At 45.2% G+C, this 17,803-nt stretch overlaps 3 protein-coding genes across 4 annotated transcripts in view; 1 reads left to right on the top strand and 2 right to left on the bottom strand.

The window, feature by feature from the left end:
• The window catches only part of LOC119406543 (lysine--tRNA ligase), a 50,805-nt gene extending 50,274 nt beyond the window's left edge, over nucleotides 1-531 (bottom strand). The window contains exon 1 of one of the 2 annotated variants that reach the window (XM_037673292.2): nucleotides 415-531. In XM_037673292.2, coding sequence (XP_037529220.1) covers nucleotides 415-446 — 32 coding nt within the window. In that variant the 5' untranslated portion in view covers nucleotides 447-531. The remainder of the gene's footprint in view (nucleotides 1-414) is intronic. The other variant, XM_037673286.2, reaches the window with a different exon arrangement.
• A 162-nt stretch (nucleotides 532-693) lies between these two features.
• On the top strand, nucleotides 694-2,506 carry LOC119406560 (aminoacyl tRNA synthase complex-interacting multifunctional protein 1). Its single transcript, XM_037673303.2, has 2 exons — nucleotides 694-1,650; nucleotides 2,070-2,506. Exons 1-2 carry the CDS (start codon nucleotides 835-837, stop codon nucleotides 2,190-2,192), a joined length of 939 nt encoding a protein of 312 aa, XP_037529231.1. The 5' UTR covers nucleotides 694-834; the 3' UTR covers nucleotides 2,193-2,506.
• Nucleotides 2,507-11,756: 9,250 nt separating this feature from the next.
• Nucleotides 11,757-14,481, bottom strand: LOC119406532 (cellular tumor antigen p53). Its single transcript, XM_037673275.2, has 2 exons — nucleotides 13,640-14,481; nucleotides 11,757-13,569 (listed from the first exon to the last, which is right to left on the bottom strand). Exons 1-2 carry the CDS (start codon nucleotides 14,357-14,359, stop codon nucleotides 13,258-13,260), a joined length of 1,032 nt encoding a protein of 343 aa, XP_037529203.1. The 5' UTR covers nucleotides 14,360-14,481; the 3' UTR covers nucleotides 11,757-13,257.
• Nucleotides 14,482-17,803: the final 3,322 nt, after the last annotated feature.

Here is a 17,803-nt window from a genome sequence, read left to right as displayed (position 1 = left end):
GTGCGCTTCGAAATGCTACTCTTCCAGAGGAGCTTCCCAGCGCTTATCGGGGGTAACAAGCAATAAAAAACGAAATGACATCAGCCGCTTCATTCAACAAAAGCTCGATAATAATGCACTGCCAGGAATACAGCACGGTAGGGTAGGTGTAGTCGCTACAGTTATGTAATCGTTTCTCAAGAATAGCGCCATCATCAGCAGTCATCAGCACTTTGTCCATTGGCTGGACGGAGGGAGCGCGGCGATCACACCGTGCACGTGGAAAGATTGCTTGAACCACAACCAACGGTATTCAAGGCGAACGGAGCATCACAGTTAGAAAATAGCAGGCACAATCAAGTCATTTAGTTGCGCAAATAAAAATCCGCCTATTAAACGCTTGAATAACTTCAAAATTACTCAAAAGTTACTCACTTCTTGCTCAACTTTTCGCCGGCGTCTGCCATTTTTGGGCTCGAGTTGTACTGCTCACGATGACCATGCGCCCAACGCTGCGACGGCTGAGCTTTTTTTTTTTTGTACCTTCAAATTATGAATAGCGGCAAAACTATGTGGAAACAGCAATTTCAAATATTTTGATAAAAATACCGAGCATAAAAATATACGCTGGTTAAGCTCTGTTAGACTAGGATAACGTTTTTTTAGGAGATGCATTATGCTAGCGCTACCGGCATCGTGAGTGTGCCGGTTCGGTTCCGCTTCCAGTGCAAAGCGTGGTCTGTGGCGTGCGTTTGGTGATTTTTGCTGCGATTTGAGTCTGTACTCGCCAGCCTGCTGGTAGTGACGGACTGCCGCTTGCTCTTTATTCGTTGCTCGTGCCTGCAGTTCTTCAAGATGGTGGTTGATAACGCTCTAGCGCGGGTAATGAGTAGGGCCAAGCAGGCGGACGAATTGCTTGCTGCGCTTACTGCTCAGCTGCAATCTTTGCGTGCTGCCAGAACAGAGCGATATGTTCAAGCCGAATGCGCCCGCTTACGAAGCGAAAACGAGCAACTCCGCCGAGATGTCGAAACATGGAAAAACCGCCTCGAGGCTGCCGAAGCTGGCAACGGGATCGCGCCAGCAGGAGTTTCCGCACAACAAGCGAAACCTGAGCAGCCGGCAGCTCAAGCAAAAAGCGCTAAGCCAGCTACACAAGTCGCTCCGCAGAAACCTAGCGACGCTGGTGCCGGCGATCAGCCTAAGAAACGCGCTGGGCCCGCTGTGGACACGAAAGCAACCCCAGCGAAGAAGGTGGATGCTAAGAAAAAGGTCGAAGACAGCGATGACTCGAAGCCTGTAGATGTGAGCTGGCTTGACCTGCGTGTGGGACGGATCGTGAGCGCAGTCAAGCACCCCGATGCAGACTCTCTCTACGTTGAACAGGTAGACGTCGGAGAGGAGAAGCCACGCACAGTCGTCTCGGGACTGGTAAAGTTTGTGCCGCTTGACAAGATGCAGAACCGCATGGCTGTGCTTCTCTGCAACCTGAAGCCTGCCAAGATGCGTGGTGTGACGTCGGAAGCCATGGTCATGTGCGCGAGCACTCCGGAGAAAGTTGAAATTTTGGCTCCTCCACCAGGTGCTCAACCAGGGGACCGTGTTGTATGTGACGGTTATCCAGGCCAGCCAGATGCGCAGCTGAACCCCAAGAAGAAAATATTTGAGCAGGTATTTGCACCCGTCCCCGGCATGCGTTCGATGCCTCAACTTGTGCATGTTCTTTGCATGATGAATCTTTCGAATATATTGAATGGAAACATCAGTTGTCCAGACACAAGACGAGAACTGTGTATGTTAAGTGTTAGCATATACGTGTTATTTATAAAGTCAATCTGTTTTAGGGCGGATTTAGTGCCATTCACAAGCATTACATGGTAATCATATGGAACTCGGAAGTGTAACAAGAAGCGGTGACTAATGCACTTTCAGCTGTTTTCAGGAAATCTGTCGTACAGTTGTGCATTCAAGAAAGCAGTGGTGCATGTAGCAGCTCAAGTCATCGTTTCGGTATTAGTTGCCTGCCATTCACTCTCCTAATAATAAGCATTGCTGCAGTGTTACCTACCAAAATTCATTTTTCTTTGCAGGTGGCCCCCGACCTCAAGACTGACAGTGAAAAGAGGGCGACTTACAAAGGCCAGCCGTGGCTTGTTACCGGCCATCAGGGTCATGTGACTGCAGAGACACTATGCAATGTCCAGATTAAGTGATTTTACATTTACAAGCTGCAGTATGGTCTATAATCATGATGAAAATGAGCGGAAAAAGTGGCAACTCCTGTTGCTGAAAGATAAAAAATTAACTGACAAGTTGAACTATACAAGCACAAAAAGCATAACGCATATTTGTTATGGTAATAAAGAAATGTTGACGTTTAATATATGCTAAAAAAAATTAAATGAACAAATACTGTGCACTTGAAATTACATAAGCGTGCCATTGTTATAGGTTATACAAAACATATTTGCTTTTTAGTTATTATCGGCAGTTTCTCGAGTCTTGCAATAAACCTTACCAAACTAAATTTCGTGACGATATCCTGATGTGATTACTCGCCAGTACATGGTTTGTTACTTTTATTGCTGCTTTACAGATTGTTCTAGTTAAAAATGATGCCTTTGAAAAGGGGCCAGAGCCAGAATCTTGTGGACATTTCTAAAATTTATTCGAGGCTTTTAGAATGGGGAATGCAAAGCTTTGCATATGCAATCACCTTAGGTTTACACCAATGCACACGTGCCAAATGCAAGCCGCTCTTGGGTCAGAGCACTTTTTTGAAAATAGTGTGCATATCCGAAAAATCCACAACCTGGGTACCCAATTTTAAGATACTGATATTGCTCATCTTGCCGACTAATTGCTCCAAATGATGGTGCAGTAAGGCTGGTTGGCATTTGCCGATAGCAACACAGTGCAAAATAAAAAGTCAGTTTCGCCGCAAGGGCAAAGCAGTGAATACGATAGCAAGAAATTGGAATGTCACACGAAGAACAGCAAGCAGCTCGATACTTGCAGTGAGCTGTTGAAGCACAAAGAAGGATGCCTGAAAAGAACGCACAGGTCTACACCGGACAAACAACTGTCACAGTTATTACGTCTTTGTGCTTGAGCAATGCACTGCAAGAGTGGACAATGAGGATCAGATGCTCTTAGATATTTCTTTTTCTTTTAAACTGCGGCGCTTGGAGTGACCCCTCTGCGTCTCCAGCCACATGGGGGCGTCTGACGCAAAGTGTGCCCGGTGTTCTTTTTTTTTAAATGCGAAGCATTTCTTAGCGAACCTCTAGCACTTTGAGCGTTTCTATCTACGTATCTATCTATCTATTTATCCAGCCACCTACGTCTGGGTGCTCTCATGGTCGCCTACTTAACTTGGTGTCGACCAAAATTGGCATGGGAGGGCAGGAGGATGTGGCGAATATGACTGTCGGGTCATGATATGAATAACGCGAAAATCCTGTCGCATACGTCGTCAAACTCGTTCCTCCAGACACGTGTGGCACATACCCGTTTTCCCCGGGCCGTGGTGTACGGGTATGTGCCACAGGTGATTGAGTTTATATCTACCCAAGAACGGCGAGAACAGACATTGGTAACTGAAATGCGAGAGCGTTATGAAAAACCGTCATCGGCAGCGGTGACCTGACGAACGGAAAGAATAAAAATTAGTATCCCAGCAGGAATCGAACCCAAGCATTCTGCGTGGCAATCAGGTATTCTACCACAGAGCCACGCCAGGTCTATAAACTGGTTTGGAAAAAATTGGGGGACGCTTAAGCTTCGCCTTTAAGAGCTGAACGCGATAGCGATATCCTGCCCCTAGTGCGCACTTCGAACACTACGAGTGTTTAACAGAATGCGCGCACTAAGGTGTGTGCCTTATGTAATGGGTAGCATGCTTTAAACCAGGAGCAATTATGCGCGAGAAACTGTTTCGAAGTTGCGATGCACCCACTACGTGGTCTTAAGGGAATACGCGCAGTAATGTGTGTGCCTTTTGTAATGGGTGGCTGTCTTTAAACCACCAAGTCGTTATGATATTGACATGGTGTGACGCCCGATGGCAATGTGCTGTTGTACCACGCAATATTACTGCGATATTACATCTCGTACTGTGACACCTGTATACAAGACGCATATTTTTGGGAAGCATCAAAGTTACTTTCAGTGCAGCTCCAAGCAGAGGCGTGGTTGTGTGATAGAACACCTGCTTGCCACGCAGATGGCCTGGGTTCGATTCTCACTCGGACCCAACATTTTTATTATTTATTTTATTTGCAGCTTTTTCGATTTTTCGGTCACGGACAAGATTATGATTTTTTGCTCACAACCAACGGCGCCGACGGCGGAATTTCTGCGATATGAGCTCTTTAACGCTATCGCGTTAAAACAGCTTATACAGGCGTAATGTCGGTGCAACGTCAATTGTGGTTATGGTGCTGGCTATCTAATTTTGCAAGAAAGCAATAAACACTACATGATACTCCTACCATGTGTACTCCTACGATACAGGCATCATATCAGATTAATGTGTGTGGTTCCAGTGTTGGTCTCGCTTTTATAGCAGTCTAATAAACATTACATTTGTATTCCTATGATTCAGCAAGCTATATTGAAGCATTGCTCGACCCCGAGGGAACACATTAACGAAAGTTACGTATGATATTCACATCGTCGCACCGTAAAGTGCACTTAGTCTGCCAGAACGTCGTAGTGTCCTCTTCATTTCTTACGAGGCTGGGCGATGGCCTCATGCTGACCTAGAATGATGCCAGATTGACTGACAGCCGCTTTGTAGACTAGGCTACGTAGGCCACATACGCCCAGGTAGTCTACGAATACAAGCGTCATCCACTGATGTTTGTTTACGTAGCACTATCCAGACCTACCAGCCATGACGGCCTAAAGCTCACCAACGCGAAGGGTGACTTCAGGTTCCGAGATGTCGCCTCCTCTATCGAAAGACAATTTGTCGACGAAATGACCGAGGCATCCACAATTTTCAACAGCTGTACTATACCTCATACTTCACTACACATGGACCCCTCGTCACCGCGATCACGACCGGATCCGATAACAAGTCATGACCAGCTGCTGATGCTCACTGACCACGGTCATGATGACCTTGTTCAAGAACTGTGAAGAACCTCTTCCACGCGTGCATACGTTTTCGTGAAACGTGCATGCGTTCTCCATCATAACGGACAAGTGTAAGCACTACATATCAGCTTACCGCTTCTGGTGTTGGTAATACCCACGTTGCCGTTGGCAGCGTTACCCAACTGTAAACAACTGGTTATATAACACATATGCGGCTCTTCAACATGTATGTGTGCGTATAAAATTAATACAAATGTTTAGCGTCACTTTGTAACGTTTTGCTCAGTAAAAAGATTATGCCACAGTCACCTTCCCGCCGCATGCTTCGCATAACATCGACTACCACGGTACGTGGAATCTGCCGAATCTTTTTCCCCTTTCCACACCACGAGTGGGTACAGAAAGGGGCCACTTTGTGGTGCGCGTTTCAAGGGAAGTTTCCAAATTGAAAGAAAATGTAGGAGCGTTGCGTGGTAGAAAACACGTTCAAGCCCCTCTGAGATCTGCGTACCACCAGCGGTAAATAGTGTATATAAATAGCTTGCCATTATTTCGTTGGCGCATGCATAGCGTGTGGTTTAGTTGTCTAACGCAGCGTGCTGTAGAACGAGGGGTCGCTGGTTCGAATCTCCGGTCGGATGCTTTGGAATTTTTTTCTTCTGCTTTATTTCTCTTTCTGCCTTTGTTATATATACATATACATATCCGAGACGTGACGGCGACGGCAAAAATCCGCCGAGTGTGTCCATATAAGTGCTGTGGCAATAAAAGAATATCACTGCAGTATCCTGGCCAGGGTTGACAAAGATTTCCAGTGCCATGATAGCTGCCTCTGGTTAAATGAGAGACTGGTGTGAGCTACTGCGCACGCCTGTTCCCAGAAACTAATTTAGGCAAATAAGTGCAAATATGCTAAAGTGAGCGCGGGACATAGGTACAGAGTGTGCGTAGGGTTAGAGAGCCCACCTGTACCACTAAAGTATTGTGAACATAGGTACAGTAAGCACATGGTTTATTAAGGAATCGCGTCATGAAATTGCACGGAAATCCGAAAGCAGCACATGTGCACAGGGAAATTCAACAGATGCTACCAGTCCCACTGGTAATTTCTTGACTGAAGGTGTACAGAGAGCTTTTCCTTATTGTTTATAAATTAATCTTCTTTGCTCAAACTGCTGCATTCTTAGGATTTGCATACATATAGTTGGTGGCAGTGTGCTTTGCATGCAATGCTCATGCCAACAGTGGCAGGCGTAATGCTGGCCTTGGTAGTCACACTTGATAAAAATGCAAAATGACATGGTTATTTGCAGGGATCAAGCTCCTAACAAGATATTGGCAAACTAAGCAATACTCTGCTAAATCTCTCTAAGAAGGGAACAAGTCGAAGGCTTTGTGAAGTCATCTATTTTTTTTTTCCACAGCTGCCATTGCAGACTAGTCATGTCCTTTTCTCGCTGGAATGCTGTTTAGTCTAAATTGGAACTAGTTTGCCCGGCTTTTCATTTTTACAACCTTCGTGATATTAGTGGGGCACCCGACAATTGGTAGCCTAGTTGCCCATGCACAGTTGTTTTAGTACACGCAAAGTTTGATAATAGCGCAGCTGCACTTTTCTAGTTTGTGCCATTGTTATCACGAGAAAACTTTTTACCCGGATGTGCAACTATCACTTCTGGGCCACGTCCAGCTGGCAGCACAAGCCAATGGAGCTTTGGACATGGGGCCCTACCCATCTAAAGTCAGATATAACGTTAAGTCCAGAGAGGCCACGCCAAGACGACCGAAGCACGGTAGCCAATCGTCTCCGCGGCTGAAGAAATAGTCCCACTCATGAACTTGGCAATGTTCTTCGAAGGCGGGGTCACCGGCCATCCAGCTCATGACGTCACTCTGGAGAGCATGCCCATTGGTGCAGGCATTGTGTGCATCCGTCTTTGAGGAGGAAATGCTGTGGACTTCTAAAGCTGTATCCGACTATAGCTCCTAAACCCCTTCCCTTTTGCCTCAATAAAAATTCTTTTTCATTTTACCTGCATAATTTTTTAAGCCTTGCATGAAATTACAATCAAACCCTTCACTCAGGTTGCCTCGCAACAAAAATCATCATGCCTGGTAACCAAAATTAATAGGATGAGTTTTAACACAGCAAAACTCAAGGCACCAGGGTGATAGGTTCTGGATAGAGCTGTGCGAATAGCAAAATTTTAGGTGCGAAGCGAATTCAAATAATAAAGATTGAGTGCGAATCGAATCGAATAATTTTCGAATATTTCTCTAACATTTTTCGAATACTTCGAAGTGAAATTACAGAAAAAGTTGCAGAGAATCCCTAAGTATGTTCTCATGAGATAGCAACATGAAAGTGTTTCTTTTTGCTAGGTTGATGAAGCGCTGGCGGGGTGATGTTTCATAGTTGTCTTATCAAGAATGAGGAAATGTAGAGGCCGAATCGTATTTATGTACATGATTTGGTGCTGGTGCAACCAAAGTTTTGCCGACAACACTTTATACGTGATAGGCAAAGATGCCATTTCCTCGGCCTCTCCTCCTCTTTCAACTTCTGTGGAAGCCCAACTGATGTGGCGGACAAGGGTGTGCTCTCTTCAAGTCCGGAGTTCCAAATCTGCCTCGTAGACGTTGATATATAAGAACATCTGAAATTTTGGATGCTAAAAAGCTTCGGCGTCCAATTTTTCGGACTTCCTGCCCAAATTTCAGGTCCAAAACAGCATTAATTGAGTCCCCACCTCTGCCACATCTTGCATCTCCATGTTGGAACCAGCGTTTTCTTGAGTTAATACATTTGCGACCGTAGCGGAGCTTGAAAAGCAGCTTTGCCGCAATACGGGGGTATGACGAGGTGAAGCGTATTGAAAATCTAGGGACCACTTCCAATCAGACGTTGACTGTCTCTTGGCCAAGTTCGACCGTAACGGAGCTTGGAAGGCAGCTTTGCCGCAATACGGGGGTGTGATGAGGTGAAGCATATTGAAAATTAGGGACCACTTCCTATCGGACGTTGACTGTCTTTTGGCCAAGTTCGACCGTAACGGAGCTTGAAAGGTAGCTTTGCCGCAATACGGCGGTGTGATGAGGTGAAGCATATTCAAAAATCAAGGGACCACTTTTAATCGGACGTTGTCTCTTGGCTAAGTTCGACCGTAACGGAGCTTGAAAGGCAGCTTTGCCGCAATACGAGAGTGTAATGAGGTGAAGCATATTAAAAATCTGAAGGGGTCACTTTCAATCGGACGCTGACTGTATTTGTTTTTGGGAAAATCGAATAGTAAAATTCCAGTGCGAATCGAATAGCAAACACTATTCGAAAAATATTCGAAATTTCGAATATTCGCACACCCCTAGTTCTGGATTAATTCAGCACGATCGTTTTTGCAACCTGCCTCCATGAGTATGCTGCTGCGATGGACAGGAATAAAATTTACAACCTTTCTCAGCAACAGAATGCTATAGAGACTGAACTACTGTGGTGTGGGCAGTGGCGTAGGCAGAACTTTTTTTCGGGGCGCGGGGGGGGGGGGGGGGCACCTTCTTGATCCAACATGGGGTCTGAGCAGATAAGTGTCAGGGGCGTAGCCAAGGGGGGGGTTGGGGGGGGTTCAAACCCCCCCCGAAATTTTTCAGTTTTGCTTGCGTATATAGGCATGCACACATACAAACGCACGCACGAACATACATAAAGTATGGTTGAACCCCCCCCCCGAAAAAAATTTCTGGCTACGCCCCTGATAAGTGTGGTCGAGTGTCATTTTGTGCTGTGTATCCCATCGGGAAAAATATGGGGGGGGGGGGGGTGACACAGGCCCGGTGTGCCACCCCCTGGCTACGCCACTGGGTGTGGGTAACTTCATTCAAGAGCTATGTTGACTGCAAGCCAATGGAGGTGTAAAGTCAATGTATTGAAACTTGAAATGCTGCTCAAGCCACTGTTTAACCACAGAAAACATAACATTATAATATTTTTGTACACTGAAAATGAAACCTCCGAATTCTGGTTGAAGTGCTGGAAACTTGAAAGGTCTTGCAACCGGTCTGAACATGTCACAAGGCACTGGCAGAAATGGAAAAAGTGAGCATTATAGTGATAGAATTGGGCATTCTTCTTATTATTTGAAAAGGATTTGTATTTTTAAATTGCATTTGAAAGGTGCAAAAACCAGCACGTTGTGTCACCTGGAGGACAAGCCTTGGTAGCATGCAAATGAGTCATTCGGTTTGCTGTGCATAGACTGCTATCGTTTAGGCGCACCACAATTTGTGCTTAAAATTGCAGTGTGTATATTGAAAGGCACCTCCCTTTTATTGTAGTTCTGATAAAAAAAATGTTTCACGGCATTTCGCATGTTACCACTTCATGATTAGACACGCTGATCGGCAAGCTTTCTGTCGCACAAAGAAAACAGGTATCATAGAAATTTGTTGTCAGTCCCTTTAATACAGAGCCCTTAGTTGCATTTTTGACATTCTGAATGGAGTTTTCAGCTATAGATAGATCAGTAAGCTGATAAGGAAGTTGTTAAAACTTTTTTCATGAGATAGAGTGGTGTTGAAGTTTTATGCGGTTAATAAGAGTAAAGAACATCTAGAGTCAATGTAATTGGGTATCTGAAGCATAGTATTATTGCATACAGGAAATTGGAGGTACAGAGCCTCTTGTTACAAAACCAAGGCATTTTGATTGGCTAGCATTTTTGCTAACTTATAAAACAAATAGCTCAGTATCGCTGTTAAGAAAAATGATTGCCCATTTATAGAGCAATGATTATGAAAGCGACAATTGTGAAGCAGGTTTTGGATGCTTTTTAACTAACTTTGTATTCAGGGTGGCAGACAAAATAAATCCGTCATTCATGTGACCAAAATTTAGAAGTTTATATACTGAATGTTCATTCCAGCAGGATACTGAACGTCTAGAACAAAATTTAATTGTTCATTGGGCTGGTAACACATGCAGTGCAGGAATGGGTGGTGAAGCCACCTTGTGGACAAGCTTGACACCTCTGACCTGGTGTAATGATAAACGAATTCGTAATATACAGTTTATGGCAAAAGTTTGCAAAATATGGGAGCCATGCAGAATGGTTTCTTTTGCAGCCCAGGTGCACGTCCTTTAAACGCTACATTATATAGTGGCAACACACATAAATGTAGCCTGCATGTGTTGGTTCCAAGATCAGACCAGTAGCTATGGCATTCTGCTACTTCGCTGAATGTCATGCATGCAATAATTAACCATAGATGCAGAATGCAAAGTCAACCATATGATTGAGGTGCTTGTGAAAGCGTCCTAACTGGTGCAAATCTATTGACAGACCTTATATGGCGTTTCTCAAAACCCAGCTGTTTTGGTCATGTTTTAGAAAGGAAAAAAAAACTTGGCTTTTTCAGAGCTTTTCTGTTCCGTAAACATTTGCGCCCAGTAGTACATTGTATTGCTGGAAAAAATAGGAAAATGTGTGGTATACGTCGCAGCACAGGGGACAAGAAAAAAGGATAAAATACCATGGGCACTGTTTGCTAACCCCTGCCTTGATAATATGAACAATGTGGAATTGCAAAGATATATTCTAGTAAAGGGCAAATACTCAATTATAAATGAAAATCACAATTACTGTTACTTAATACATATTAGACTCAACGGTTGAGTTTTACATGCATTTACTTTTTGTCACATGCACAGGTAAACTAGGCTTACTGAATAACTATATCGAGCTTATACCCATGTCGGTGGCTTTGTTCTGTCCACTTCAAGCCTCTGGCAACTAAAAAAAATAAAGTAAGTAAGTTCTGGGGTTTTGCATGCCAAAACGATATGACTATGAGGGATGCTGTAGTGGAGGGCTGGATTAATTTTGACCACATGGAGTTCATGTGCACGTTAGTCTAAGTAAGAGTGTTGTTGCATTTCGCCCCAACGGCTGGGAGTTGGATCCTCAACTTTAGCAGCATGACGTTGTAGGCATTATGGCACCATGGCCGGTATGTCACAAAAAATTTCAGATGGTCAAAATTAATTCGCAGTCCCCTACTATGGTGCGTCTTATAATCATACTGTAGTTTCAACATTTAAAACCACAGGGTTTATTTTCCCAAATGAAATGGGCAAGCGTATAAGTGAGGAATTCAAAAAACACAAATACATTGCAACAAGAAGAAAGGCTGTCCTTAGCGACACAGTGGCATGTGTGCACAAGTGTGTGAATCAATCAAAGCAGAAATAACTGACAAGCCACCGTGGCACGCTTGCTAACGGATTCTAGTATACGTGGCTGCCCCTGATCGCTAGATTACCTTTTCCTTCCGTGAATGTTTAGCTGCTTTGTTCTATATTATTACCATTGATGTGATCGCTCAAACTGAGGTGCCACTTATTGCTTTTGAAAGTATTCTTAATGGCAATAGTATGCCTTTAAGATTCCTCTGTTTCCTTACTTTTAATCTACTTTTTAGACATATTTGGTGTTCCATATGACACTTGAAGCAAATGTTTTTCCAGTATTAATGTGTATTCAATTTGAATATTTCACTACTTACCCACATCCAAATGTTTATGAGCTTGGCCACAGATCAAATAAGAGGAACTTTGCAGCAGCATGTGCTCAACTTAAGCAATACAAAAATTGCAAAAGGTCTTTGTCAGGGTTTTGTCTTGGTTTGCCATTCCTTTTTATTATTGCTATTACTTCCGCAGGGTCAAACCAAATGCCATACATACATAGGAATGTGACAAAACATCTTGCCATGTCCTACAATAGCAAGTGAGAAAAAGCAAATAGGGGCGAGGCTGGTGACAATAACTTATCAAGCATCACAAAATGGGAACTAAGTACCAAGTTGTGAAAAAAAGAGTTGAGTAAAGATGAATAACAAAGTACAGAAAAAATAAGAACACTCACAAGACAACATTTAAATCAATGATGTGCAATATTGCACTGAGATAATGATGTCATGTGGTTATCAACACTATCACAGATATTGATATTGTAAAATGGCAATGAAAAAGCATATATAAAATTATTATACGACAGTGGTCATGCATACGGTTGCATCAAACTATTAAATCTCTAAATAAGGCACTACAGTCCTAGCCAGAACGGGCATACAAAATTTGTCAGAAAAAAGGCATTGGAAATTGGAGTGTGCCAACAACACATTGCATGGAGTACAATTTTTTGTTGTTGTAGTAGTAACAAATCGCTCTCACTTGGAAACATGCTAAAACGTCAAACATGTGTTCAAACTAAAACATCCAAGTTCAAATACAAATATTAAACTTTATATTCAGAGCAATGCCACTCTAAAAACCAAAGTATTGACACCTCACACAGACAGGTACACAACATACACTCACTTCCATTCATTCTTATCTGCTTATGAACATACTATGAATTGTAACACTCCCCTGCAAACACAGGCATGTTCCCGCAGCTGTAACAGCCGATCAAGACATAGCATGAATGTGTCGTAATGAAATGTTATTTGGTAAAGACTACTTTAAAAATTATACTCTTTTAGGCTAACATTCGGTGACTAACTTCACACTTGCACTTATACTTGAAGGCACCATCGGTTGAGAAATGTTCTTTTGAGCAGCAGTGCACTTTATGTGAAAATTGGGCACATGAGTGGCAGTCAACTGCTCGAAGTAGTCACCTTGCAGGATGGCACAAAATCATGGCAGGCTGATTAAATAACCTCACGTGTTAAAATAACTCAAGAAGCTCGCAGAAGATGTGCTTTTTAAGAGCAACACGTTTTAGGCCTTGCTGTGCAGCCCAAAACAGAGTGGCGCCTGTGGCAGTGTATTTGCACACAACTGCACAGTTCACGACTCGGTCAAGGGCTGTATTTCATTGCAGTAAAAACGCATGTGTGAAATGCATGTGTAAAAACACATGCATTTCACACATGCTCCACTGATTTACCTGGCCAAGAGTACATGCACCGCATATGGATTTAAATTAAATTGGGCTATGCAACCTTGGCACATGCCCAGCTGAGCTTTTCTTCCAACTATCCGTAATGACTGGACCGATTACATTATAAATAGGACTTCATTGAGGATATATTCGTCACTCGGTCGCCACAAGTGCATAAAGTGACTCACAACTGTACCTAGGTTTCTAGCACACATGACGCAATTCACTTGTCTGGTTAATCATCTGATTCTGATGAAGGGTATAGCCGCGTCCTGAGGCTCGATGAATGCTCCGCATGCGAGCTCTCGAGGGACTGGTGAAGCGGACACAAGAATTCGTACATTTCTCGACCTTTGACGCGTAGTAAGAAGGTACCGCCGCGGCCTTCGCCTCCGCTGTCCGAGCTGGACCCGTCGGTGCTGTAGGCGTCTAGATGCGTGCTCGTTGACGGCAAGGCGGCGCGGGCCACCAGCGCTGCGCACTCACGTTCTTCGCCCTGCTGCTCATCGTGTCTTCGGTCGCGACCTGGACAGGCACAAACCTTCACCTGCGCCACAAACATTATAAATTAACGATACATGTAGTACGTACACGCTGCGCGCATATATGTGCCTCACCTGAACGACGCTGCGTGCCAAGTCCAGGCCCTCGGGTGATTGGAGCAGGAAGACCATTTCGGTAGCTCTTCGTCGAAGTCCTCCCGGACAGCTGTTTCGGCAGCCAAAGGTCAGGCTGAAAGGTTCCGTCCCTAACGGCATGCGAACGCAGTGACGTCCACCGTTGGCATCGTCGCAGCAGTTTTGTGCCTGGGGGTGGTCACAGTGGAACCACTGGTCCACGCGGGAGCCGGCGTCGAGCGCGTTTTCAGGCAAGCGATGCGCTGGGCACCGCAATACATTTTCTCGCCGGGACTCGGATTCCCGGAAAACGGCGACAGCACAGACGAACGAACCTACAGGCGGTGCTTGCTCGGTGACGAACCTAATGGGGCACGCTACGTTTGCGTCAGCGTAAAGCTTGCGAAGCTTCTCGGAATACGTCCAGCTAACGTTTTTGCCGGCTTTCGGTGTACTCGCGATTACAGCGCTGAATCCGAAGTCACCGGGCCACTCATTCACACACTGGTTAACGCTCGATGTATTTGGAGTCGTGGTCCTCGGCAGGACGTTGTTATTGAACAGTTGCATGGTGATGTCTTCATGGGGCGACTCTTCGCGCGAATTTGTGGGCCACAAGATAGCGTTCTGTTGTTCCTGCCAAACGTCGCCAGGCACTGGAAGCTCGAAAATATATCCATCTAGACCGTATTCGGCAGCCCACGGCTCGACGTGAGTCATCGCGCCGTTGCATCAGCGACGCGAAACAGCCGAAACAGCCGAAACCCTGATGCAGCCAATGCAGCCGACAAACGCCGGCCGGCACTCGAACATGCCCGGGCATGCCGACGAAGCGGACCACCAATCGCACCAAACCGGAAATGCCCAAAGCCCCACAAACCATGACGTACATTTTTATGAATCTGTGACGTAAAATACGTCAGTAATATATAACGTCACGTGGAGTTAACATATCACCAATCAGAGAGACGCGTGAAGCCTTATCAGAGCGGCGGGTGTGGCGGTGCATTCGCGCGGCAATATTTGAATAAGGCGCGAATATCGAGCGCACTGTTGGTCTCAAGAACTCATTTCTTTTCTGCAGAACAGAGATTTGATAAGCATGTACCCGAAGCTTAAATATTGCCACGTACGTTTCTTACTATCACTTTTTCTGTATTCGGTTTTCGCCCACAAAGACTGTCAGCAACGCTCAGCGCAGACCGCGCCTCATTGTTCGAGAAGCTTCGCGATTATTTAGTTAAGATTGCGCGCAAGACGCAAACACTCGAGCTACTAGAACTTGCGCGACAACCAGCGATAACGCTGGAATATTCGACGGCACATATATAAATGCCGACGCGCTTCACCGCTTGTTAGTTTTATCGACGACCGACGCCCTGTTCGCCGATATCAGTGTACAGCGTCTATTACTGTAGCTTGAGTTTTCATTTCCCGGCCACAAGTTCGGCCAAATAAAGAGTTTAATCTCGGACGTGCTGACTGCTGCCTTCGTCCACGTCACGACCACGTGACAATATTAAACTGGTCTTGTCACTACAGCTGGTGCTCACACATTTTGAGGGTGCTGTTAAAGATGAAAACAGAAAACGGGGTCGCCAGAGCACGATATGGTTAGATGGGATTCTTCAAGCCATAGGGAAGCGTCTCGGACAGCTGTCTTTATGTACAGTGCCGTCCACTCTTAGGGTGAACACGGCTCAGCGTGGCCGCGCTCTGCGGGGCGCCAGTGCATCCAGCCAACGCCGGTGCTGGCACGCCCGTGATCGCTTCCCTGTAGTACAGCAAGAGGAGCACGTTCCCAAGCGTCTGCGCCGTTTCGTTTCGATGCGCAGAGCGCGGCCATGCTGATCCGTGTTCACCCTAAGAGTGGACGACACTGTACATACATTGATATGATCATGGTGTCACCAGGAATGAACACTATGGAATAGTTTTCAAGCCGAATCTAATAGTACCATGCGCGAGTTGAACATTGCATACTTCAAGTTAATATCATCTTGTACAATGGTTCTTAAATGGGGGTCCGCGAGGTCGTTTTTTGGGGTACGCGAAACCCATACCTGCAAAAAAAAAAGAAGAAGAAAAGAAAAACTGCTTTTTTGAAGGCACACTACGCTCCGGAACAGCGGCCCCTTCTGATTTTTGTTATGCTTCATCGCATAAGACATTTGCATTGCGGCGGAGCTGCCTTACGTTTTTCCTTCAGGAGATTGTTGTAAGGTTTTTAACGCGATAGCGAGCGTTAAGGAGTTCTTTTCGCATAAATTCCGGTGTCGGCGTCGTTGGTTGTGAGCGAAAAATCATCATCTTGTCCGCGACCGAAAAATCGAGAAAGATGCAAATAAAATAGGCAATAAAAATTTGAGGTTCGAGTGAAAATCGAACCCAGGACGTCTGCGTGGCAAGCAAGTGTTCTGCCTCAGAGGTACGCTATTGCTTGAAACTGCCTCGGGGGTGGGGGAGACCGGGGGGACTATATGAATGTCATGTTGTGGAAGGAGTTTGATTTGAGGCGATTTTTTTTATATTCATAGAGCTGATCAGATGGCTTGCTTTTCAAAACTGTTTGTTTCAAATCAAGGAAGAATCAAGTTTGAAAAGTACACCCAAATTTAACCTGATCGTCTGAGCATTCCATCAGCAAACTTCCCAGTCTTAGTTTGGCGTTGTAGATACGATGAGTATGAAGAAGCTGCTATGACTCTAGTACCTTAAATTCTCACTTATTAAACAAAACATGTGGCTGACAAAGCAAGGTACTTCGCAGAAGTCCTCAGGATAAGCCGAGTGCCAATTTCTTTACTGTTAGAGCCCTCTAATATAAAGTCTTTCTTAAGAAGAAGACCAAGTTCAGTCGATTAATACTTAAGCAAACCACATTGAGCTGGTTGTGTATAGTTATAAGATTATAAATGACTACGAATTTATATACAAGGTGTCGTTCCTTGCTATCCTTCTTTTCCCAGCTTGGGTGGGGGGTGGACGGAAAAGCGGTGAAGTGGCCCTTTACTCCTTCCCTCCGGTTCCTCCAAGTAAATAGCCTATACGTAAACTGTGTAAGCTCGAATTTTTCTTGAAAAAATGTGGGCGATTATAACGTTAAACTACCCCGCATTGTTTCCTTCCGTATAGGTCGTTAGCTGTTTATGGAAGGTCGAAATTTCTGGGTCATGCTCACAGCACCTGCTCGAAAATGACGCAACGAATGACGCGTAAGTGATCCACCGCGTAATTATCACGTACGCATGACTGCGTAAAAAAATAATAATGAACTATTTTCATTACGGCGTATTGTTTGTCATTGGTTCTTCGGTATTCGTGAAAATTTTTCAATGTGCCATAAAATCGCCTCCAATTGTTACGTGACGTCACAAGTCTGCGAAAAGTCGCGGCGTTAAAGGGGTCATGAACCACTTTTCCAAGTAATGATCTAATGACCTCAGTATCGGAGTTTACTGCCTCCCGACTCGATTGCCGCAAAAATTTCTCGAATCCGTCAAGAATGAGCGGAGTAACGGTGGTTTGGCGCACGCTCCCAGCGCTTTCTCTTCTCGTGCCGACGAGCGCACTGGAAGCTGGACAGGGAGGGATGGCACGGGGGAAAGAAGTTACGTCAGCGCGCGTCATGAAACGCAATCGCTCTCCCGCTGTGATTCGCTTGCGCGAGTGCGGCTACCGTGTACTGAAGAGTGCGGCGCCGGCAAGTGGCGGCACCCAGCGGCAAGAAGCGCATCTGATCCGAATGCCGCTCTCGATTTACGTCGGCTATCGGCCAATAAGCATGCTATGTCTCTTGCGACGTAAACGGGCAGATCCGCGACGTCAATGTGCAGACGCCCCGCCCACCGACGAGAGTGAGAACCGGCCTCTGTTTGAAAAGAGGGCGCCTGAGGAAACGGCAACTTCGCGCTCCGCTTGTGGCCTTTATGCGGCGCGCACGACTGTAATATTTGGCAGAGCAGTTCATAGCCGTGTCAGCTATCCGCAGGATGTGTTTTTTCAACAAGCCCAAGGGGTGCTTCATGACCCCTTTAAAATGAATGTGCACAATAAGCAGTACATTACTGTGCTGAACAATAACTTTTTTTTTTTCGGAATAGCCAGACAGTCTCTTTCTGAACGTAATTTAATAAGGCTGCCCGCCAATCACATTGGCAGCGG

The sequence above is a fragment of the Rhipicephalus sanguineus genome, chromosome 1 (genome assembly GCF_013339695.2).
Source record: "Rhipicephalus sanguineus isolate Rsan-2018 chromosome 1, BIME_Rsan_1.4, whole genome shotgun sequence".
Classification (NCBI taxonomy): domain Eukaryota; kingdom Metazoa; phylum Arthropoda; class Arachnida; order Ixodida; family Ixodidae; genus Rhipicephalus; species Rhipicephalus sanguineus.
This window is presented reverse-complemented; position numbering and strand designations above follow the sequence as displayed.

Bases quoted from the DNA above. Each gene is read 5' to 3' on its own strand.
- LOC119406532 (XM_037673275.2), bottom strand. From the start codon at position 14,359: ATGACTCACGTCGAGCCGTGGGCTGCCGAATACGGTCTAGATGGATAT. The intron at 13,570-13,639 runs GTGAGGCACATA...TTTGTGGCGCAG, and splicing joins TGGCACGCAGCGTCGTTCAG to GTGAAGGTTTGTGCCTGTCC.
- LOC119406560 (XM_037673303.2), top strand. From the start codon at position 835: ATGGTGGTTGATAACGCTCTAGCGCGGGTAATGAGTAGGGCCAAGCAG. The intron at 1,651-2,069 runs GTATTTGCACCC...TTTTCTTTGCAG, and splicing joins AGAAGAAAATATTTGAGCAG to GTGGCCCCCGACCTCAAGAC.